This window comes from Tenebrio molitor, chromosome 9 (genome assembly GCF_963966145.1).
Source record: "Tenebrio molitor chromosome 9, icTenMoli1.1, whole genome shotgun sequence".
Classification (NCBI taxonomy): Eukaryota; Metazoa; Arthropoda; class Insecta; order Coleoptera; family Tenebrionidae; genus Tenebrio; species Tenebrio molitor.
In genome coordinates this window covers 16,326,976-16,351,729 of record NC_091054.1, presented here as the reverse complement: position 1 = coordinate 16,351,729, position 24,754 = coordinate 16,326,976, and the positions used below count along the sequence as shown (strand labels likewise).

Sequence of the window (24,754 nt, the reverse complement as noted above, 5' to 3'; positions counted from 1 at the left end):
TCAAACGACAAAATATTCTCACAAACAATTTTATGGTGTTGCTCGCTTTGAATGCATTTCCTTATTTTTTAACCAGTCTGAAGATGTTAGTATAGAATTTTTTCTGCTTAAAAGAAAACTTTGCTGACACTGAAAAGCCACCTAAATAATAGATAGAAGAAAAGAAAATTATTCCTAATTATTAAATGTTGTGCGAAAACTCTGAAACACAGTTTAGAAGTGTCCAACATACCTACTTGGAATAACTTACTACATCATGTTTTATCAAGAACAGTTTTTGATAAATCTTTAGACCTCATTGATCCTGACAGAATTCTGTCTTAAGACACTAATTCTTATTAACTGTCTGAAAATGGGTGATAAGAAATTCTTATCAACATCAGTCTTATATTATTTGCAATATTTGCAACAGTATTAGTTCTTCCTTAATTTACCGTTTGTGGTATTTTTCAACGAAAATGTGTCCTAACATTGAGTTCCTTAGAAAGAGATTACTGTACCTATTATTGATCACTGAAAGCCAAATATTTTACAAAGAATAAATAAATTATATTGCCTTGCAGTTTCTTGTCATCACATCTCACCCACATTTAAAAAACAATTTCAAAAATATAAAAATTCGTCGAGTAATCATGTTCTTCGAGCACAAATTTTTTTGTAGTGCACACCTAATGAAACAGTAAATAATTTAACTACCAAGATTACCTATACCCCTGAGTACCTCTAAATATTCCCAAATATTTTTTTCTTTTTCTAGAAAAAAATTAAAACAATTTTGAAGTTTTTAACTTGACAGTTTCAAAAATCTTTATTATTTATAGGTGATTTAGACAGTGACGACACTAGTGCTATTTACTTTTGATTCAACTTTCTCCAGGCTGATTCTTCTAACCGCGTTTATCTATTCGTGAATATGTTTGTTTAAGTAAAATAAATCAAACAGAACGAGAATGTGCAAATAAACTCTACAGCTCTTTTTCATCACCGTTGGTAAATAGTCGTTGCAATAAATAAATTTTACGAAGCACCACTGTGCCTTTGAACATAACGAAACCTTCTAATCGAACTAGGTATCCAAATTATACAAAACTATTTATCACAAACATTAATTAGCGTGGTCCTAATGAAAAAGTAAATTATGTAGGTAGGTACGTCGACACTATTTGTATGACGAATGAGAACTTTATATTTTTAAGTCTTCATCAAGAACGAAAAAAGTTCTCAACTCTCCATTTTTGGATATTGGAGAAAATTTCATCAGTAAAGGTCACCGAATATTTATTTAATCTATCACTTGTGCTAACATTGAGTTTGCATTATTAGGTACACCATCATAAAAATTAATTCCAACTCAAATAAAAAACTGCGTATTTAGTTAGTCGTATCGATCTCCACCAGATCTCACCCTTCTTCCATAAATAAATAATTCAAAAATTAATAGCTACTATCGAGTCCACTCAGTCATCGACCTTCCGAATGATTCCAATCTTCCTTATATAACAACCCCGCGCAGTTTCTTGACCCCACCTATCTGGGGTCACCATTTCCAATCAACAAAACTTTTCAAGGTAAGAGCCGCATCAGTTTCCCTCGCCGAAGAAGTGACTTAAGTCTAGCGTTGCGTGACCCCTCATCCGTCGCTCGATCACACCAGGTGACTTAATGCGCTGCTCCGGCTAGCACGAAATGTCCATTGCAGCTCCGTTGTCCATGTAGGTGTGTTGTGTTTAAGAACCGAGTGGGATAGAGCCAAAGTTGGAGTTCCTTTACAATTCTTCAACCTGTTCTGTATTGACCATAAGCCGACGCGGATCGCGCTTGTTGTGCGGATTAATCCGGGCGTGCCGGACTTGTTTTGTGATTAGTTCACCCCAGTCGTTCACCACTCGCCCAAAATGTAAGTATGTAGCTAGGTCTGCACGCACTTTTGCACCCGTAGATGCGGTCGTGCTTTTATTGTTTTTGCGATGGCAAACACGCCTCCGGACTGTTGTTAAGTCACAATTATTTTTAAAGGTGAGGTTTGTCTCGATTCTGCAACGAATTTTTCGACTCGATTCTTAACGGTTTTGCGGTTGGAGCACTTCTTTGCATTTCTTTTTCTGAGGTGGCGTTTCGCTCTTGTTGCTATCTTGGCCCAGACTAGCCGAAACTGTTGAAAGCAAACATTTTTCCGTTGGGTTGAGTCACTTCAGAAATAATTCAATACGATTACATGGAACAATAGGTAGTTATCAATGTAAGGCATTAATCTCTAGATAAACAGCACAGGCAGATGGATTTTTTTTTCATTCGTGCAAAACTTTTCTTCCGGAGGTACAGTTCATTCAACCGACATAAAGTCGTTGGACATTAAAATAATCGCACGACGCTTTTTTGCATACTGATTTGCATACTTTTGGGGAGATAATTGTGGCGTCTAAATTTAGTACTGTTAGTACCCCTTTGGGGAGAGACATTCAATGAATTTTCTCCTTATGCAGTGGCATTTATTTAAAATGTTTTATGGCGTCGTAAATTCGCCGAATGAATTGTTTTGTATATGTGATTGTTTATTGACAGTCATGAAGAGAGATGAGCGTGATGTACATTTATGTAACCGCAACTGAACATCACACTCTCATGTGATAACCACAGTCTGATGTGATAATTTTTGAAAATTTATTTTTTGTGTAATTTCTTCTTATTTTTGTTTATTAATCTATCCTTGACCGATTTACAAAAGATCTTTTCTAACAAATATATTGAAACTTTCTTTTTTTATTGTCAACAAAACTTGTGCCGGAAGATATTCCAAGTTCTGAACAGTACTTTTGGACAGTTGAATACATTTGTAAAAAATTTAGTTTCTTTGTTGTGATGAGACTCGCATTCGTATTTATTGTTTAACTACCGCTCCCAAACCTTTTGTATTATTTTCTCACGTGTTAACTGAATTTCTTTATTTGAGTGGTACACGTCGGCAGGTGATATTTGAAATTTTTGGACAGGCGGGAATCGATTTTGATCGAGAATTAGAGTGAGGTCGTTAAATGTAGATAATAAAAGTCAATTGCTGTTAAGAAGTGAATTAAATTTCTCTATCTAAAGTGCGCGAGTGATCTAATTATTTTATTAAAGTGTCAAACTCGACGTGAAGTGTTGGGTTGGGTCTGATAGTTAGAAACAATTTAACTCACTTTTACAATAAATTCCTTAATCTGATTACAAACTAGTAAAGAGAATTTGTTTTATTTCGTCTGTTTAACAAATAAAATAAAAAATTGCAGTTACCTATTTATTAATTAGTTATTGTGTTGTCAACCTAAATGGTTTATTTTGGATTAAGTGTTTTACCTTTATTTAATTAGATTTTCATTTTTGAATCCTTATAAAAACTCACTGACTGGTTTTTATTTTGATTTTATTTGTGTCTCCTTTTAGCTAAAATAAATCTGTAATATATTTTTTCTGTTTGTCAACAATTTTATTTTGCAATCGGTCAAATTGTTTTGGCTTGTTTTGATTTTTCGTCTAAACGAGATTTCAACAAAACAAAATGTAAACCCTTTATTCCATTTGATTTTCTCTGTTGTAGGAAAAATTTAATCGTAAAGGCGATTGCAAAAAAATCAAGTACGGTCGCGATCAATAAATTTTGGACGCTAGTGTCATCGTGCTGTCATACATTCTAAAACGACCTTTATGTGTTAATAACCTCAATTTTGATTGTTGTGTCAATTTTGAAAATGTGAATGACAGATTTACCAACAAAACATTCAAGAAGTTTTAACAATCAGACAAATGGAATAGAACGAGGTTTTAATTAATAAAAAATAGGAAATAAATAAATAAAAACTATAAATTTAATATTTTGTCATCGCTCATATTGACAAATTGAACTGTCGCGAGCAATAAATTTTGGTCGTCAATGTCATTTCAAAATTTGGTTAGATTGTCACAGATTTAAAAAATTTCCCAGCCTAATTATGACCATGTCAACAAAGTATCAAAAACATGATGATATTCATGTGTGACAATTTAATAAAGCATGATGTAGAGTATTTTTTTTTATATGACAGAAAAATGATGTCCAAAATTTAATGATCGTACCTACATCATAAGAATCAAGAGCACTGAATTTTCCTATTTTTAACACAATGTAAATCAGGCTTTTCTGACTTTTAAAGGCATGCTTTTTCAAATAGGTTATCTCTGACACAAGGAATGTTATTATGTCAGACGTAAAAAATGAAAAAGTTGACATTTTACTTGTCTCGGTAACATCAAAATTGACAACAAGAAGGATGAATTAAACTATAGAAAATTTGATGTTCTCGATTTTTTTTGCAATCGGCTGTACTAACATCATTTGGTTTTATAAAAATTTGTAGAAAAAAAACAGAACGTGTCGTAAAGACGCACGATAGAAGTGAAACTTTTGTATTACAGGGAAACATTGTAATTATTCTTCAATCACTTTTAAATAGCATATTCACGACAAAATTGTATACATAACACTAAACAATATCGTAACTCATGGTTCATTTTTAAGCCTCCAAATTAAAGGGAGGACATTATCGATATAAATGCCGTGAGTGTGACAAAGACAAAAGTATACACAATTTTAAGGGATGTTTGTATCGTGTCAAACAGATTAACTTACATTTAAGTGAGATGGAAATATTGGCGCAAACGTTGTGCGAGACCCTGCTCCCACTCGGCGAGAATGCATCTAGCGCGTGGCCAAAGCACGCTCCGCCGCTAACTCTTTAAGCGCGGATTTTAAATATTGAAAATTAAAACGCCGACTATACCTGACCTGACCTGACCTGAAAAATGATGTGACAGCGTCCTTATATCGAAAAGAACTATTATTTTGCACGTTTGAATCTGATATCTGGGGCCGCCACAATTTTTGATCACGCGCCGGCGCAGCTGTGCCAGTGCTTTGCCTACGCGCTAAATGGATTCTCGCTCCCACTCGACCCGATAGTGTTCACCCCCACTACTTTTCGTCACACAAAAAGGTTGCCGATCAGAATTTCAAGACCCTCCCATAAAAAGTTTCACTTCAAAAAAATTATGTATAGATAATTATAAAAGCCTGTCTTTTGCTTTTAGATTTTTATTTTTTTTTTAATTCACTGTTTTATTTGATTTATTTGCCCAATAAAGTATGTACTACAACAAATACCTACATACAGTCTGATTTTGAAAGTTGTGCAGATATTTTACTCTACTTTACTCTATTCTACTGTACGTGTTAAAACAAGGCAAAATAATCCAACTTGCCTTATACAAATGTTAATGGTTTTCAAGAGAAACAAAGGAATCACTTTGTTTGGGAACCGCTGAAAATTTGGCGGGCAGTTTTGACGTACGACCAATCTAAAATGTCAAGTTTTTCTATAATTCGAGGTTATGTTTGATTTTTATTGTTAAATTTTTGAGAGTGACGATAAAATAGTGCCTTCAACTTATTCAGAAAACATCAAAGGCTTAGACAACAAAGTAAAAAGACTGTAATTGTGAGTAAAAGCATAAAATGAATCATCAAAGAAGTTGCTCAAAATGCCTGCCATCTTTTGCAATAGCAGCAGAGAATACATAGCAGCTTCACTGCTTCAGAATGACGTGTCCAAGAAAGTTCAAATCAATTCAAAATGCGAAAGTACTAATTGAAAAACTACTTATTCGTGGCTGGTTTTCAGTTTTGTGAAGAATTCCTTCTTCTGCAACTAAAATGCGATCTTCTAGTTGGCGGCCAAGATCGAGCTTATTCATTTCGAAACACCCGAAATCGCGAAAATGCTGTACAACGTTTACAAAGGTTCGTGCATTGGGATATATCCTTTGAGGAAACTTTTTACCGTAGATTTGCTGTGTGAATGTCCACGGAGTTCACCATAGATCAAAACCATATCGGTTTTCTCCAGCTTGGTGAAAATCATTTTTGAGTTAAATTGAGGTTAAGATTGAGGTTCTTGACAAAGTGACTTTATTTTGAATTAAATGACAACAAGAAAGTCTACTGTGATTTTTTTTGACCCATTCAGCGGCTCCAAAAGTTTTTTTAAAACACTTTGAGCCCCTTTTTTCTCGAAAAATATCAATATTTGTACAGTCGTTGACCAAAATAAAATAGGACAAAGTGTTACCTTAGACAGTTTCATAATTCAAAGATTTGTGTAGTGTAACTGAGGCGTATGTGTCTCAGATTACAACTTGATTTGACTTGACGATTGATTTACAAAAAGTTAGGTTGTGTTTTTTCACTTGTCATCTCGTCACTGTCACTTTGTTCAATTGAATGATTCTGAGTTTTTGAAATATTGTCGAATGATGACACTTATCAGAATTGTTTTTTTATTTTTGACACTTTTGTTTCCTAAGAGATGGATTTCGCAAAAATATCGAATTACACAATCGAAATTTACTTTGTCCTATTTTATTTTGGTCAACGACTGTACAAGGCATTGTTCGCTCAATAGTTACTTATTGTGGAGTTCTACCACTGGTTAAAATATCTGCACAACTTTCAATGTCACCTGTATTGATTTGTCTTTTTTATTTATTTTACGTTTGTGTTGTTTTTAAACAACTTTTTTCAATGATTTTCTTTTTAAATTTTATTTAAGACTTTAAAGAACACTTTCAATAAATGTTAATCACACTTCTTAATGTTTTATCTTGGCCATATGGTTTCATTTTTCTACTGTTTCTTTTAGTAACGACTAGTTGAAAGGAAACAATTCCACGATTTTCTGGTCATTATTAAAAATATTGTTTTTAAGTTTTAAGTGTTTCATTTTGCCTAATTTCTTCGTAGATAAAAAATGTCTTTTCAAACTTATTTATTTTTATTTATTTTATTACATCCGTTTCACAAGAAAAAAAATCAATTATTTTTATTGTTTGATAAGATTAAGAAGTAATTATTTTGAATAATAATAATATTAGATAAACATTCCTATTACATGAGGTTTATTGATAACGGATAAAAAATAAAACTATAACTACAAAAAAATATAATGTTCCATTTAAATCTTAACAAAAAAAAAAAAATACAGGCATATTTTCAGTCTTGTGGGATTTAGATCTGGACTTCTTAGGGCCGGTTGCACCAACCTGAGTTAAATTTAACTACAGATTAAAATATACAAACACATTGTTATAACAATAGGTAACTAAAGTAACGAAGCATTTTAACCCACAGTTAACTTTAACTGGCGTTGGTGCAACCGGCCCTTAGTGGTCTGAATACAGGGTGTTTGGGGTATAAGGGTATATAATTCTCCTGTGTAAAGAAATAGACAAAATAAAACTTTAATTCTAATAAAATTTTTCAGTATGTTATAATCTTTTAGTGATCATTTTTTCAATTTGAAGAACCGCTGTGTGAGATCTACCGGATTTCTAAATTATAAAGGCGGCAGCTAAGGCATTTTCCTTTACAAATCATTATTAGCTTGGTATTAATAATTACAGATACGAACAGTGGCTCTCAAACAGTGGAAACAGAGTTTACTCAGTTTAGTTCAGTATAATAAAAAAAGCAAATTGAAAAAAATGTTCTAAGAAAAGTTGTCCGTTTAACCTAGCTGTGCATCTCAGAAAAGTTTGTCACCGTAAACACCAAACACCCTATATATGTACCAACAAACTTCCCTGTCCCATGGTCTTTTACCTTTTTAGGTATTGTCAGTCAAGACGTTTTTATTTTAAAGTGATTAATTTATATTTAAAATATTTCCTTTCGCTCTCTTCTCCAAATATATTCAAGATTACGTAGTGCAACTGGCTGCACCACATGTTCTGATAAATTATGTAACTTGCGGCGCCTATACATACTATTGTGGAAAGTAGAACTGCAACCTGTTTCAGAGCTTCACTTGCATAACGTAGAAGTCAACAACTGTTGGTTTAGCAGAAGCAATTTCAGCAGAATATTTTTTACGAGTCACTCAACACACAAAATAAAGTAATAATTTCATAAACTTCATACAACAACACTTAAAATCTTATCCTTGTAACAAAAACGAATCTTTAGCTGGTTCAATCTGATAAATCACTCATTTTTTCGCCAGAAAAACAGTGATAAACAAAACTATTTTATTTTTAGCGTTATCTGAGGTGGGGTCTTATTTGACCTACGCTGTTTATTCAATCACCACTCGTTGTTTCTGTGATTCATCCTGGCCGAGAGGGTAACTATTGTGTAAATAATTAACAATCCCGACTTTGACGGCTCGAACCTTTTCACTCTTGAGTATCGACAGACCTCCGGTCTTGAACTTTCGACGAAAAATCGAACCAATCAATTTTTCACTCCATTCTTCGAAAAACAATACACCGATACGCCATTGAAATTTTATTAGAAAATAACTATTAAACCATCATTTTGTTACACAAATCAGGCTATAAAAATATTATAAATAAACGATAAATTGAACACGTGACGTGGAACATAACCTACAGTACGCAAAAATTCTTCAGCTGACCATTTTCTCGGCACAGTAGTGCGGAAACTGCAACCCTTGCAGCATCAGGTCCGATACGTCCTAAATCGAAGGGTTAGTATACGAGTAGTACCCAATGGGACACACGAGTACTCACCTTTAGCGCTGGGAAGCATACGGTGAGTGGGTAGACCCAGATGTAAATAAACGCGCAGAATCCCGCCACAAAGTACGAGAAACAAATCAGCACCACCAACCACAGGATCAGGGTGAGGGGGTTGGCCATCTGGGGGAGTCAAAGTGGGTTGGAGAAAACTAGTACTCGTACTCACCTTGGGAGTTTTCCTGGAGTGAAACTGCGATGTGCGTCTGTCGTAGAGGTTTCCAAATGACTGGGCGTAACCGGCTCCTAGTTGTGTTTACAAATGGAAGAAACTATCCGAGCTGGCCAGAAGAGTGTAGGCAGTACCGTAAGCTATTTAAAGGTACGACCTATTTTCGCCGACTGCGCGTTCGTCTATCGGCGTCTCACTCGATAGTGAACAGTCTGGTTGATACACCTCCTTGCCGACTCCTATTTGGAGTCTGTCAAGATAAAAACCGCTGATAGCACCGTGTGATAGTGCAAAGTAGAAACTGTGACACTTTTTCGGCAGTCCAGTTCGCGCGAGACCTCCACTTTCTTGAATGTTTCGCAATTAGCGCCTACGAAATCCTGTTAGCACCTCTTTTTTCCTTTCGAATCGCGGATGGTACTGAATCATCTCTTTGACCTTTGATAAACAGCCGTAAACGTGTAATTTAATTAGAGGCGACTGACTATTTTTGTTGTTGTGTTTATTTTTCCAGTTACTGAGAGGAGATTATCGCGTTGTTGCGTTCTCCACGTACTTTTTATCTTTGAACTTTCTACGAATTTTTGACCCAGTCGTTCAATTGGTTTGGCGGAATTGTTGACAAGATGGCCGTCTGGTTTGAACAATCGAGGGAAATTTAGGGTTGGTTTAAGTGTGAAATTTGGGTTTTGAGGTTCATTGACTTCTAAATAGGAAGTGGACGTGAAGAGTTGCTTGCCACAACTTTTGTACCTGGCAAGCAATTTAACGTCAAATAAATTCTCGCTGGTAACATACAGTGTTTAATATACAGGTGTCCATTTAATATTTTGTACATTTTCAAAAAATGTACGTTCTTGTCCAGAAGCGATAAATTCGAAAGATTCGAATATGGATTAGTTTCCAAATTTGCAATATTGTTTAAACGTCAAACAATAAACATTAAAAAAATAAGAAATATAGACATTTTCTTTGTGAGGCTTCTAAACGATTCTAAACATTTCGAATCCAATTCATGTTTTAAAAAATAATTTCAATGCGAAAGTTGACGAAATTGGCACCCACGGTCTAAGTTGTTTCAAAAGCAGTGGTAGATTTTCAAGACACACTGAAATTAATTCCATTATCAACCGGTCTTTAACTTCTATTCATGTGAATTCAACTTTAGAACCAAACGGACTGTCTCGGGATGACGGAAAACGCCCAGATGGGATGACTTTAGTACCGTGGATTAAAGGTCAACTTTTGGTTTGGGACGTTACTGTTGTAGATACACTTGCAGACAGTTACGTATTGAAATCATCTGAAGTCTCAGGTTCTGCCGCTGAAATGGCTTGCAAATGCAAACATAGCAAATATAGTTCAATCATTTCGTCAAACTACGTGTTTAAAGGTTTAGCATTTGAAACCTTAGGCCCTTGGTGCAAAGAAGCCATCGACTTCATTAATGTCATCAGAAACCGACTTATCGCGGAATCAGGCGATTCAAAATCAAAGAAATTCCTTTTCGAGAGGATTTCCCTTGCCATTCAACGTGGAAATGCTGCAAGCATTGGGGCACTTTTCCAGATTCCCCAATATTAATATTATATTTCATATTTGTTTTGCATTATTATTGTGGAGGTCCAAAAAATAAAACGTTTTGGTCTTTTATTTGGTAAGATGTTAGTTTTGAACTAAAGTCGGCTCTACAATTTTCATCAACACAAAATGAAATTTTTGAACATTTTTATTGAAACTCAAATACCTACTTACTTATGTTTCAATATCGCTGTTTTTTCTATTTTTCAGATGATAAAAAAGAAAAAGTGGTTGTTTCAAGTAAGATAGTTTTGTAAAATGTCATAATGAGGCGAATTCTATGACTCACCCTGTAGATCAAAAATTTGTATTGTTTTGATTGAAAATGATTTAAATTAAAGATTTAAAGAAGATGATTAATTTTTTAAAATCGTAATTGATAGTGAACGTGATACTGGATGACGTCGTAAACATTCTGTTGGTCTAAAGTGATAATATGACGTTTTAAAAATTCCAATCGTTTCATGAATCACGTTTGTGAGTATTGTGGTATCTTATCTGTCAATATGCGAATCGATTCGATTGGAGACGTAACAATTCTAATTATAAATTTCCTCAATTTGGTTTGTGATTTGTTTATGGTGAAAATATTGTTAATATTTATTATCCTGTAGACACTTGAATGTAATTACTGTGTTACAGTTTATCAACTTCAATAAATATTTCATACACATTTTTTTAAATGTAGTTGAACAATAATCTGATGGATGGTGTAATGATTTAACTGGGACTTTTCAATAAAAAAATTTGTAAATAGGAGTATTACTAGAACTATTAAAAAATAATGGTCTACATGTGTGGTCATATATTTGCCAGCTGAGATAGATTTTGAGAATTTTAGATTTATGACACCTAAACGGTTTCGAATTATGGTTAGTTAAAAAAAACAATTGTATCCACGCTTTGATAATGGTTTTATAGTCACACTATACAGTTTAGTCACAGATAATTAATTTCAATGGTTTATATAACAATTCATAGAAAATTGTATGATGATTGTTCAAAGAGCAGTTTTGCAAAAGGTCAGTTGCGAGGGAGTTTTTCTTTTATTATTCCTGCTACAGAATGTGTAGATGTGTGTAGATAGTTAGATATGGCCTAACACATTTGGTGTTATTTTTGTTCCTCAACCCTCTCGTTCAAGACCCTCATGTTTTTTATTTTTTGCTTATTATTAACATCCACGACTTTGGAAATTAATTTTTGATCTGTTAATGTGTTAAATTTGACTGGCCTTAATTCACATTTTTAAACCAATAATTTTTTAATATTATAAAATAGTTATTTTTTTAACGAGTTCGTGTGTAATTTTGGCTTTTTTTGGCATGAGTGGACCAGTTTCTCGTTTCACTCGAGTTTTAAAGGTCCACGAGTGCCAAAAAAGCCCAAATTACACAAGAACGAGTTGAATACAACGTTTTTTTGTTCGATGAGCCCCTTAAAGGCTACAAATCGCTAAAAATCTTTAAAATTAGCTTGACGTTTCGTTTTGACAAGTTGTCAAATTTATCAAAATCCGTTCACACAGGCGAAAATTCTCAAATTCTGACAGTGTCGAACAAAAATAGTTATTGCTCCTATTTTTTTTTATTTCGTTCTTGTATGTTTTGCAATGTTAAGTTAATTAAGTTTAATGAAAAAATAATCTAATGATTTTCTTACATTAACGTCTACTTCTTTCGAATTAATTTTGTTTTTCAAGAACAGAAATAAGATACTTGAAAATGATTCTACAACACTTTTGTTTTTCAATTTCGCCTTGATTAATTTAATTTTTTTTTAATTAAAAATATAAAATAATTATCTAAAGTGTGTACCTAAGTGGAGTACGTAATAAAAAAAGGGATGTGGCTTTAGTTCCGCAGAACGATATAGGTACGCCGAAGCATGTTTCACAATGAGGCAGGTTTTCTGCCATTTGTCATTCTTATAAAATATCTTATATAGTTGATAGAAACTGAGAAAAATGTTGCATGCATTGACGTGCACATCTTCACCAAACATGAACACGTGATCAAACTGCTGAAGGGAAGTTAAAACCTAATGAGATGCCGTCAATTAATTTTTGTGGATGTACACTTCTGTTCACTGAAAAAGCATACACGTAGATTTGGTTTGTGTAAATCAGATTTACCAGTACATGATGTCACTGTCATTGTCAGTAGCAGATAATTGAAATAATTCGATTTCAGTCAGTAAAAGTGTACTTAATATCCCCTCTCATGTTACTGTTATCAACATTATAAGTACATATTATTCTTTATTTTCAAGGTTCATTGTGGGTTCTTTTAAGGCTCGTATAATCAAAATTCGTTTGTAAATTCTTACCTGATAATATGGGTAAACATGGAAACAAAAATCAAGTCGTATTTACACAGCAAAAAAATTGCAAACATTTCTCCCAAGACTTGTACGCTTTTTCCATGAACAAAAGTGTACATCATGCTTTCAAAAATATGCGCACGTTTTGAATAAGCCAATTGGAAGCTGCTGTTTAAAATACGCGGGCACTAGGGGGCGGTTTTATTACTACATCTGTTCGGCATCCCGGGTATGGTGCCTTTTATTTTAATGGCATTGGGTTGGTATTCATGAAGCAATGACATTTCATTTAAAATTTAATTTCAGATTGTCTCCCATATTTTGTTACAATAATACTCGTAATCTACCCCTTTAATAGTTTACTTTGATCCTACAACATGGATTCAGATTCATTTTTGACATTACATTAAATATTGACATTTACAGAAATTCTACTACCAATACCAACCCCATATTGAATAATCACTAGAACGATGATACAAAATTCAACTTTGTACAACTGTTTCAGTTACACACAATGCTCTTTGTAACAGTGAAATAGAAAAAAAAAGTGTAACAAGATGGAATTTTGTGTAATCAAGAGTGGTGTTTTTTTTTTGTCTAAAGTTAGCAGTGGCAAATTTTACTGTAAACTGTCAGCACCAGTCAATACTCATTGTCACATCTATTCACTTTAAATTTAGATTAAATAAAAACAATATACATGAATATATGTTCACATTTTAATAATAAATAAAGTATTAGCGTAAAATAGAAAAGTTTTTTCTCAAAAACTGTATAAATAACATCAGAAATATCGTGTGATCAAAAACATTTCAGATTAAAATGCTTTGGGCTGGCATTTGCCCCATTAAATGATATGACAAAGCACTCTTCATGTAAAATTAATTTGATCACATTATATTAAATATTGTATATTTGGGATTGCAAATACCTCGTGAGCAACAATTAGGTACTGTTTGAGTTGGTAATAAATATGGTGACTTTTTTGCGTCCCTGTTGGCTAGATTTGTCACATACCAGAAGTGACGTGTGATTTACTGATTTGATATACTCATCGCCGAAAATTAGGTTATATGCGAAACAACGGTTTATTGAAAATTGGAGAGTTTTTAAAAACAAACAAGTTAGAGCGAGGGAAAGGCATTTAAATTAAAGATGCTGATCCAAATGACTCCAATTATTATCAACAAAAGACTACAAAAACCAAGACGTTTAAATTTGAAATTTATATCAAAAAATAGGTACAATTCACAGCCTTGCCAATTTCAAGTAAAGTTTTTTTATTGCCAACCCAAACAGTAATTGTTGCTCACGCGGTAGAATAAAAAATGTAGATGCATGTAATATTCTTGGATTCGTGTTTACATGTCTCCAGTGATTAATCATTACAAGTTCTGGTTCATAAAATTTAATAGGATTCGTTTTTCTGATTCACATAAAATGACAAATATCATTCGTTATTAGTCATAATAATTTGTTATTGTAAATAATAAGTGTGCTTTTATTTCTCACCAATTGAAAGTTTTCACAGAACTTTCCATACAATTTAAATGCATTTTAAAATTCAAAATCTTTCATCATACACTTAACAATTGGTTATACAACCTGTCCTACAATTGCCGACAGCAAAAGGGACTCCATTTTATAAAAAAAAAATCCTGTAGCTCACATACCCGTGTTATAAAGTTTTCAATTTCACCAATCCCAGAGGCTCGTCCTCAGGTATTACTAAAAAATCGGACAGGTTGCTAGACAGCAAAAATAATGATTGATAGAGTAACAATCGACGAAAAGTTTACTTCGAAATTTGACGTTTTCTGATGTGGAATATCCCAGCAACGCAAATTGCGGTAATCCTACCTTGATGGTGCTCAGTTCTGATTGGTCAAGTTTGTGATGCCTTTTCTCATTTATCTCTTGAGATCAAACTTTTTTTCTTTAAAATTCAGATTATCACATTTACCCAAATACCCCTTTTTTCTCTGGCGAAGCAGTTCTGGGACACCCTGTATTTGAAGGTTAACATAAAAAAATAATTTTCTTCTATTCGTTAAATTTATTAACATTTCCGTCAGAAATAAAACTGAAATTCTTTCAATTCCTCAAACCGCATGTCACCAACCTGATCGTATTTAAAACTCGTTTAACGTTTTCAACGCTAAACATCAATTTAGCTGAAATTTGTTGCTTATATTTGCTTCTTTTTAAACCGTCAATATGACTCTTCAGATCATTAAACTCTGAATTCAGTCGAATTAAATTTCATTTGCTTTAAATGCGAAATATTCACTTCACAACCTTTAATTTTCCACTTTACGTTTTATGAAACTCACATAAAATACTTATAATAGATTGAAATAACGAAATAAAAATAAAAGAAAATTATGAATGTGGCTTGGCAGATATAGATTAGTGCAAGCCTATAATGGATACGCTGAATATATTTTTTTTACCAAAGTGGTTAGCTACTCATGTTTTTTAAACCTCTTAACGGTTATTTCCACCTATACGTTAGTCACAGATAGATGTTAGTCACGTTTTGGTTAAATAGTAATTAAATATGCTAAACAACTCTCGTTAAGTTAAGAGTTACGTTTTAAAACTGTGACTAGTCCCCAGTACCTCAAATGAAAATGTTATCAAAAACTTTAAATCAAGATTGATTAAACTGATTATTAAGAGTCATAACGTAAGGTCCGCCCCCTTTCCTATAGTTGTGTAATCTACAAAATATTCCATTTTTTTAAGAAAGAGTATGGCAAATTGTCGTACAAAATAGGACCCAAGATAGAACCTTGAGGCACATCGGGAGCGACGAGCCAGTCGTCTGTAGCAACTTGTACTCCCTGTACCCTCATTGACAGAGAATCAAGAAATTTGGTACTACCAAAAGTTCTTGTAAGATCTTTAGAAGGTTGCATTACAAGTTTTTTTTTAATGGGCAATAACATTTTCCATAAATTCTAAATCTGCGTCGAGGTGAAGATGTCTTAACCAGAACTGAATAAATTTTCTGAAAAGAAATTCTTGTTTGAAAAATTTGTGGTAGGTTCGTGGGTCATTTAAACTTTTTGGAAATTGGAAAAAAGAGGCGGCAGTACTCTACAGTAATTTTTTTGTCTCTTTGCAAGAATTGCTTTCATTTCACTTCGTAATAAAGAAAAATAAAATAAAATTAGGTATTATTTTATATCTGTACATGGGTTTTGCACGACTGCTTGTAATGTTTCTGGTACTATTCACTTAAAACAATGCTTGTAATTAACTTTTGCCTACATCTTTCATATCATTTTATATTCATTCCATACATTTTATTTCATCACTATCACTTCAACATCATTGGCAGCTTGCATTTTTTTAACTTAACACATTTAGGTACTACAGAATTTTCAGTACTATCGCACTACCGGTACCTTGTTCTTGACTAGAAAGCAAGTGAAACACAAAAACTTTTCACAATCTCACTCCTCACTTTAAATTGAACTTTTTGTCACGGTGGTCAAAGCTAAACCTCTGCACCTGTCGTCAACGCAACAAAAAATACTAATGAAGGGTTACGTACACAAAGTTTACATTAAGTAGGTTTTTCCTGGTTCTTCTGCGACCTTGTAGTACCAAATTACGATTGACGTTACAGTTTTTTGATCTAGACCATCTGAAATTTTGCACCAGAAAAACTGAAGGATTTTTGATGAATTTCGAGCAACGTGTTGATTATCAGGCTTTAAAAACACTTAATCGATTTAAAATTTTGCGGTTATACATGTCCTCTAGAATAATTGTAGCAGTGACCTTGTTCACATGCATGGTACGAGTACAGTACTACAAAATGTTGCAACAATAAACGCTTTTCTGTTGTTGACATGCGAACTTGCGAAGTGACTTGCCCAATCGTACCAGGTTCAACATGTAAATCCATGCGTGCATTCATTAACGGTACTTTTTTATTTTTAACTTGAAGTACCAAGTGATGGTACTCGATGGAATTCGTTTCTACAGTCAGTTGTCTGCACGACAATCAAATAGTCTTACCTAAAATAGGAGTACGATTAATAAAACAATTAATTTATTGTAAGCGATGGAGCGCCAGCGGCAACCAAAATTTTTTACTTGCCCGTTCACTGCCGTGGCAAACCTCATTGTACCAGTCGGTAAAAACTTGTGACCCGTACTTTCTAAAAATCGCTCTGGTTTAGATCTGGATTGTATCAATACCGTTTGTGTTTTTGTTGCAGGACGTTGGCCAGGATAGCAGTTTTCTTGGTACTTTCCATCATCGGACTCAGAGCTCAATATACTCAACCATACGATCGGGATCGTAACGAGCCATACGATCGCCAGAATCAACAGTACGACCGTCAGAATCAGTACGATCGTCCCAATCAGTCATACGACCGTGGAAATCCTCAGTACGGTCAAAACTATGACCGTCAAAACCCATCACACGGACAGTACGACCGTAACAACCCACCTCCATATGATCGCGATCGACAGTACAACTCCCAATACAACCAATCTCAGTATGGCCGTCAGAACCAAAGCCAGTATGGACCACAAGGTCCTCCATATGACAATCGCGACCAGTACAACCGCAATCGCGACCCATACGACAACCGCAATCAGTACCACGTGACCAATCACGATCAGTACGGAAATCGCGATCAGTATGACAGAAATCGCGACCAATACGGAACCAATCGGGATCAGTATGGCGGAAACCGCGATCAGTACGGAGGAAATCGGGATCAGTACGGAGGGAATAGGGATCAGAACGGAGGAAACAGGGATCAGTACGGAGGAAACAGGGATCAATACGGAGGGAATAGGGATCAGTACGGAGGCAATCGGGACCAGTACAACAGAAACAGGGATCAGTATCATACTGGAAATCGCGACGATCAGTCTGGACCCCAGTACGGTACTCCACTTTTTGATACCAACGACGATTGTTGCCAGGATTACTGTTACGCTAAAGATGAGCAGCCTTATTTGAATTTTGCTACGAAGACGGCGTACCAGATTGTTTTCGGGAAAGGGAACAATCAACAACATCGAGTACCAGGTATGTAGTACTGCGGTTTTGATTTATTTTCCCAAGAAGGTGTCTGAAACGTTAGACTTTGTGTTCATAATTGCTAGTACTAGTCGTAAGTACTAGTTTTGAGTAGTACCAGTTGTAAGTACATATATGGAAAAATTAAAAATGATTAGCAAGCCGAAGAATTAATGACTGGTGTCAGTCCTGGAATTTTGCCTTTCGAATACCAAGCCAAGATTGTCGCAGTTGTGCAAACGAAGCGGTAAATTACTCTAACCATGTATTACTCATATCTCATTCATGTTCGAATGGTAATAAATCGGTGAGGAAGTACCGTGTTTCAGCATTTTCCTGATTTTTTGTTTATTTCTTTTCATTTTTGTTTTGAGAGGTTTGAAAATGTTTTTTTCGCCCTCCGTCTAGAAAATACTGATTTTCCATTGGTCTAAAGCGCCTTGAAAATTATAATCTGTTTCAAAATCAAAAATCCACCAACACTGCATTTTACCTCGAAAATACAACCGACAACGTCGCCAACTTTTGTTTTTAGTATGTCTGCAAGTGGGGTTATGAAAGAAAACTGTTGGGCAGTCGTTTTGGTCGTAGTTCATCGTGTTTTTTTATCCTCATTTTATTATTTCACTCACAAGGTATGATATGGTAGCTACCACCTTTTTATCCATAATAATTATTTTGTGTTACAGTTGGCTTCAAAAAAAACGGGAAATGAATTTTGACCTAATGTGAATTGGAAATTTAATTTGTCAATTTATGTCAATTTGTGTCTGTTTGATAGTAGTATTTCTGACAGATAAGTGCAGTTTTTTAACTTAAATTCTAAAAGGCTGTTTCAAACAATAAAAATTTAATAAAATTGACAGAACTTTTTCTGACAGTTCCCGTTTTTTTTGAAGCCAACCGTACGTAAATAAACTCAATAGTTCAATGTCAAATTATGGCGGGAGGGAGGGCCAACCCAAAAAAAATGAAACTTATTCTAGGGATTTCTTTTTTTCTGCCAACATAATTCAACAGGTAGTGGATTTTTGATTTTGAAACAGATTATACATTTGCGTGCCTTCGCAAGAGAAAATCCAAACAGGAAGGTTGGCGGCACTGAGTGTCAATGTCATGTGGAATTTTTGTACAATTTTTATCGCAAGCTGTGCATTGTGTATAGCAGAAGTCGAATCAGTAGAGGCCGAGGGGGTTATCAGACTTACGGGCGGGCGGCCACCAGGTCGAGAACCCTCATGGACAACTGGTGACGGGTTAGGAATAACAGAGACGACGACGACGGTTTTGAGTATTTGAGGAATTGATTGACTTTCGTGGTGTCACAGTCGCTTCTTGGATCTTTTATGTTGCCAATGGAAGAAAAATAAATTCCGTATGCGGAAATACATATTTTAACAAAAATATTATCTTTTGTTTTAAATAAATTGTTGGCCGAAATTTTTTTGTGTACCTATTACACGGCCAGAAACTGTTTTGCAAGTGCTTGCATTTGTGGTGCCTCGGGTGACGCCTCTTCCCACAAACTGTACTCGCACTTGCAGAATGACCGTTTATAGCCTTGTGATACAAATAACTATTTCCCAGAAACTATCAAAAGCAAATTATACTGTCCTATCGGCCCTAGATTGGCATAGGGCAGATGTCAGCACTTGATAAAATTATGTTATTACAATATTACCAACATAAACTTTCCAATTTTAATCATTCATGTATTTGTTGGAAGCAGTGACTTTTTTCCAAAATGAAAAGTGTAATAAGACTTGAGCTTTAATTTTGAAAATGCAAATAAATTCAATCGATTTATTTAGATAGTAAGTATATCATTCGTAGGTGTTCCGCTTAAGTGAGTCGCTTTGTATATTTAGATCTCTTGAAGAAAATAAAAGATCTAAAAATAATTAAACAGTAATAATAGCGTGCTTCTATCTGCGAGTTTTTTATAATGTTGGTTTCCTTAATGATATTTTAAATTGCCGCAGTTTGGCGCAAAGTTGTCTCTATAAAAATAAATAGTTCAAGTATTTTACTCAAATAAATTAACACAAACTGAAAACTGTTTCATTATTTTCTCTAGACAGTGGATTACCTTGGTGAGAATAATAGAACGTTTTTCTATTTCATTGATCAGCATTTTAAATAAATAAGAAATTAATAAAAAAAAATAATTACCACTACTGATGCAACTACAGTAGAAAAGTGATGATATTTTGAAGATAGATAATAATTTTTTTCGGTAATCATTTTATTTTACAGAAAGAGTGATATTGCAAAAAATGACATATGCAATTTATATATCTGGTGTTCACTTAAATTTCCGGCCAAAGTTGTCGTTGAAGAATCGATTCTGAACGCACCACTCATGTAAAAACGTAAGATTTAAATAGCTGATCCGTGATTCGTAATCTGTAGTAGGTACGTTCACAATCGACTCTTTAACGCCAACTTTGGCAGGAAATCAAAACGAACACCGATACAAAGCACTTTTTTTACTCCTCTGCTGCGCTCATGCGTGTAGGCATTCCACGTCTAAAAAAAGTAATTCTTTATACACATGTCGCATAAGTAACTATTACCATTTACGTACTCCAAGACAGTTTTAATGATTGACAATTGTCTATGAAATTGACTTTAGCTTGCTAATATGTAAATGTTTTTAAATTTTGCAGATTATTTTTCTTGCTTGAAAATATTTTTCTATTGAATACATCAAACAACTCTCTATCTGGTAATAACGTATTACGCAACAAGTCTTCGAATTCGCCAGGTATGTTCCATAATCGAGGCCACATGCTCTTGGCTCCCGCCACCGTAATTACAAGTAATACTCCTATCGTGTGGCATTAATAAGAAATTATTAAATTACGGCATGACTCAGGGACGCGACGATGACTTATCTTGACATTCCATTAACACTCGTTAAAGCTGACGATCAATTTAACTAAGTTGTTACACTGATTACGATGTAATTGTTCCAGAGTGCAGCCCCATCCAGTTCTGGAGCATCAACAGGCACGGAACGAGGTATCCCAGCGCAAGATCTATCAACAGACTGCGGCAGTTGAGCAGAGTTCATGACGAGATCATCAAGAATTACGACGAGAGGAGGTCCTTCCCGGATAAGGGGCGACTGTGCCCCGAAGACTTGGATCTCTTCAGAAGGTAAAAACAGTGGTTTTTGTTCTTGCTGGTTTAATCGTCAAGCGGTTAACAGATGGCGCTGGAACGAAACTGTCAACGACAGAAACTCCAACGCTCTGACCAGTCAAGGCATCATGGACATGAAGTTCTTGGCACGTCGATACGCCTCGAAGTTTGAAGACTTGATGCGAGAACCCTACTCAGAAAACACGTACAGTGTAAGTTACCGCTCAAAGATGTCGCTCTGGATTGCTAATCCTTAGAGTCACTAGTTTCTAGTGACTTTACTAATCCTGATTGGTTTTGCAGTTTCAATATACTGACACTGATAGGACTCATGACAGCTACCAGGCTTACATCGAGGGGTTGTTCAAGAACAACGCATATCAAGTACACGCCAACGTCTTCAACACTGATAGGTTAATCAAGGTATTGTAGAGGGCGCCATTTTTCAAATGTCTTTCAATTTAGTTTGTCTCGTAGCCTACTAAATCCTGCAATGCTTGGATCAGGAACGTGGAGGAAAATCCAGAGACACTGAATGAATATATGAGGTTCAAACATATGCAAGAGTACCAGCAGATGGTCAGGGACGTATTCAGGAGGCTTGGGTTCAGATACTCGCTCAACGATTCTGTTATAAGCGACATGTATGACATGTGCCGCTACGAGAAATCATGGTAGGTTCAAACTGACATACAGTTCTTGTCAAAAGAAAATAGTTGTGGTGGTTTCCAGTTCAGATAACAGAATGTCTTTTTTTTTTCTTGTGTAGGGACTTAGACCGCCCCTCTCCTTGGTGCATGGTCTTCAACAAGGAACAACTGAAGCTCTTGGAGTACGCCGAAGATTTGAAATACTACTACAAAGGGGGCTACGGCAACGAACTCAACGGTAAAGTGGGTTGTCCCCCACTGAAAGATCTGTACGAAAAATTCGAAGCGACCGTTAACAGTGGCAACAACAACGGAAACAAAGTGACAGTTTTCTTCACCCATTCCATCACAATCCAGACATTCCTGACGGCGATGGGCATCGCCAAAGACTACCAACCCCTCACAGCCGAAAACTACTACCAACAGCAGCGCCGCAAGTGGCGCACCTCGACCATCGACCCCGTAGCCTCAAATCTGGCAGCAGTCTTATACGAGTACGTTTGGTATTTGCCATGACTATTTCGACTAACGTTTGGTTGCAGATGTCGCGGTGGGGAGCGCCACCGAGTCATGTTTTTCCTCAACGAGGTCCCAGTGGAGTATCCGGAGTGTTCAGTCGGTCTCTGCAACTGGAGTACAGTAAAGAGTAAGCTCCAGTACTCTGCGGAAAATTGTAATATGGAGTTTTGCGACCGAAGCGCCGCCGCAGCTCTACCCCGCAACTATCTCATTTATTTGATAAGTGTCATCGCCATCTTTTTTAGCCTTAGACATTAGATTTATCCGTAAGCTAGTACAAAGTTATTGAAATTAAGTTTTGTTACTTATTTTGTATATTTTATCGTTGATACCGTACTGTACAAAAGTGGAAGACCGCCATTTTTCTTTTTAAGTGTAATTAAGCACCGGTTGAGTGCGGTTCATCAGTAGATGTAAAAATGACGTTTTGAATAAAGATTCGATGCAACGAGTAGTTTCTGTAGTTGATAACTAATAAAGTGTGGTTAAAATAGTAGTTTGGACATGATTATAGCCATATTGGGGTTCCGCAGGGATCTGTTTTGGAACTACTTTTCAACTTCCATTAACGATGTGACTAATGCGTTAAATGTACACTTTTCTTATATTCAGATGATATTAAAGTATATAATCCAATTAGTACAGCTAACGACTACATTTAACTGCAACATAGTTTACATAAGACAGTTAAATTGAGCAATTTTAATACGCTTTTTTCAATAAAATTTAACGTTACGCGTTACGTTATTATCATTATGTCAACGAGGCAGAACGAAGCAGAGTTTTTAGGTTTTTTCAATCAAGTGTTATTAAATCATCGTAAACCGACGAATCTGTAAGTCACGCGAAAAGGGAAGATTTCATAGTTTACTTATGTTTCACGTCTAAACTATAACAGCTATAAATACTACGACCGTCTCTTAATTCTTATAGAAAATTATGTGCTCTACAATATAATTAGGGAATTGAAAAAAGTGAAAAGGTGAGCTGTCTTCATAACGGTTTCTAGTCGTTTAAGAAATTTCTGGAGATAAAGTTGCTGACAAGGAATAACTTAAATTTAATGCGAAAGAGAATAACGCAACTGGAAAGAAAATATTTCAAGCTACTTAAAGAGTTAAAAATACTCCAGTGTCAAGAACGCCTAGACATGCAGGCGATGATTGTAAACAAGTATATGAAGTCACAACTTCATCTATGAGAATTTTAGACAACATTTCTTTGAGTTTAAAGATGTGGGTTGTCTTTTTAGATATCCTAATGTTCCGAAAAAAAATGTACTTAAGTTACGTTTCTGATGGGCAAGAAAAAAGATTTTAGAGATAGGTTTGCTTCAGACCGTTGAGGCTACATCGTTTCATGTCTGTCATAATACAGGGTGTAATTGAAATACACGGAATAATTTTAACCACGAGCTACTGGCTTCATGCAGAACTCGGAAAAAATATTTAAAAAATTCTATGTCAAAAAATAAAATGACATTTAATTTTTGAGGTACAAATTTTTTTAAATTGCTTTTAGTCTTCAACGTTGTCCCACAAACTCGTAGGTAAAATTTCGACACATTTTTAAAATACACCCTTGTATATCATATTTTATAAAATGTACGCCAATGCGAAGTAACCTCTAGGAAATATGCTTCAAAACAAGGAAACCGCATTGGTGTACGTTTTATAAAACATGATATACAAGGATGTATTTTAAAAATGTGCCGAAATTTTACCTACGAGGTTATGGGACAACGTAGAAGACTAAAAGCAACTATAAAAAATTGTACCTCAAAAATTAAATGTCATTTTATTTTTTGACATTGAATTTTTTAAATATTTTTTCCGAGTTGTACATGAAGCCAGTAGCTCGTGGTTAAAATTATTCCGTGTATTTCAATTACACCCTGTATGTATATTTCTTCTTCTCTATTATTTTTCGAAGAAACCGCGATTCGTTGTAACTTCAATTCTTAATAGCTTTATAACTTGATTTGACAGTAGGTAGGTAGGTATTGTCTGTAATCCGCAATCTCAAATGAACACATTTCGAACTATAGTTGGCGCGGCGAAGCAGTGGAGTAGTCCCGTGGTGTTCACGGGATAGTTCGTAACGATTTTCTGCCTGTCAAATTTGAGCTTTGTTCAGGAAATTTAAATCTTACTAGTTTAAGAATTAATTTATGCATCAGTCGAGAATAAATTCAATTTATGCATCAGTCGAGAATAAATTCAAATAAAACGCAGAAATATTGAAAACACAAGAGCACGAGGCGTACAACGAGACACCAACGAGACTATGGAAGCTTGAAAATTTCGGCTGCGTGCATTGAGCTTCACCATACTTCTTAACGTACGCTCTTTAATCAATAGGAAACCATCCCTCGAAAATCACGTGAAGATTGTGACAGTTTATTAGTTATTACTCCACTGAGTCGCCGCGCTGACTATAGACATCGTGTAAAAAGTAGGATTATAGAAAAATAAATCCGGTCTCGATCCCGTTCCTTTTTTTATAATAACATTACTCGAACTCTAAAAAAGGGCTATATTCTATCTCGTGATTAGGAAGTCACGTTAAGCCATTGGTCCCGGCCTGTTGAGTTGGTCATCATGCCCCTCATAGATTTGTAAACCAGTTCTAGATTGTGAATCAAATTTATTTAGGTTACGATTTATAATAATTACTCGAACTCTAATTCAAACTCTGAAAAAG

At 34.9% G+C, this 24,754-nt stretch overlaps 1 protein-coding gene across 1 annotated transcript; it reads left to right on the top strand.

The window, feature by feature from the left end:
* Positions 1–1,661: 1,661 nt before the first annotated feature.
* Positions 1,662–22,505, top strand: Mipp1 (Multiple inositol polyphosphate phosphatase 1). Its single transcript, XM_069057651.1, has 8 exons — positions 1,662–1,897; positions 16,918–17,744; positions 20,714–20,897; positions 20,950–21,094; positions 21,186–21,305; positions 21,360–21,556; positions 21,652–22,026; positions 22,075–22,505. Coding segments are annotated over exons 1-8 (2,085 nt in total). The 5' UTR covers positions 1,662–1,895; the 3' UTR covers positions 22,310–22,505.
* Positions 22,506–24,754: the final 2,249 nt, after the last annotated feature.

What these genes read in the sequence shown, in the direction of transcription:
- Mipp1 (XM_069057651.1), top strand. An exon ending in GACTTGGATCTCTTCAGAAG is followed by an intron (nt 20,898 to 20,949) that starts GTAAAAACAGTG and finishes AGCGGTTAACAG; the next exon opens with ATGGCGCTGGAACGAAACTG. An exon ending in CTGGCAGCAGTCTTATACGA is followed by an intron (nt 22,027 to 22,074) that starts GTACGTTTGGTA and finishes GTTTGGTTGCAG; the next exon opens with ATGTCGCGGTGGGGAGCGCC.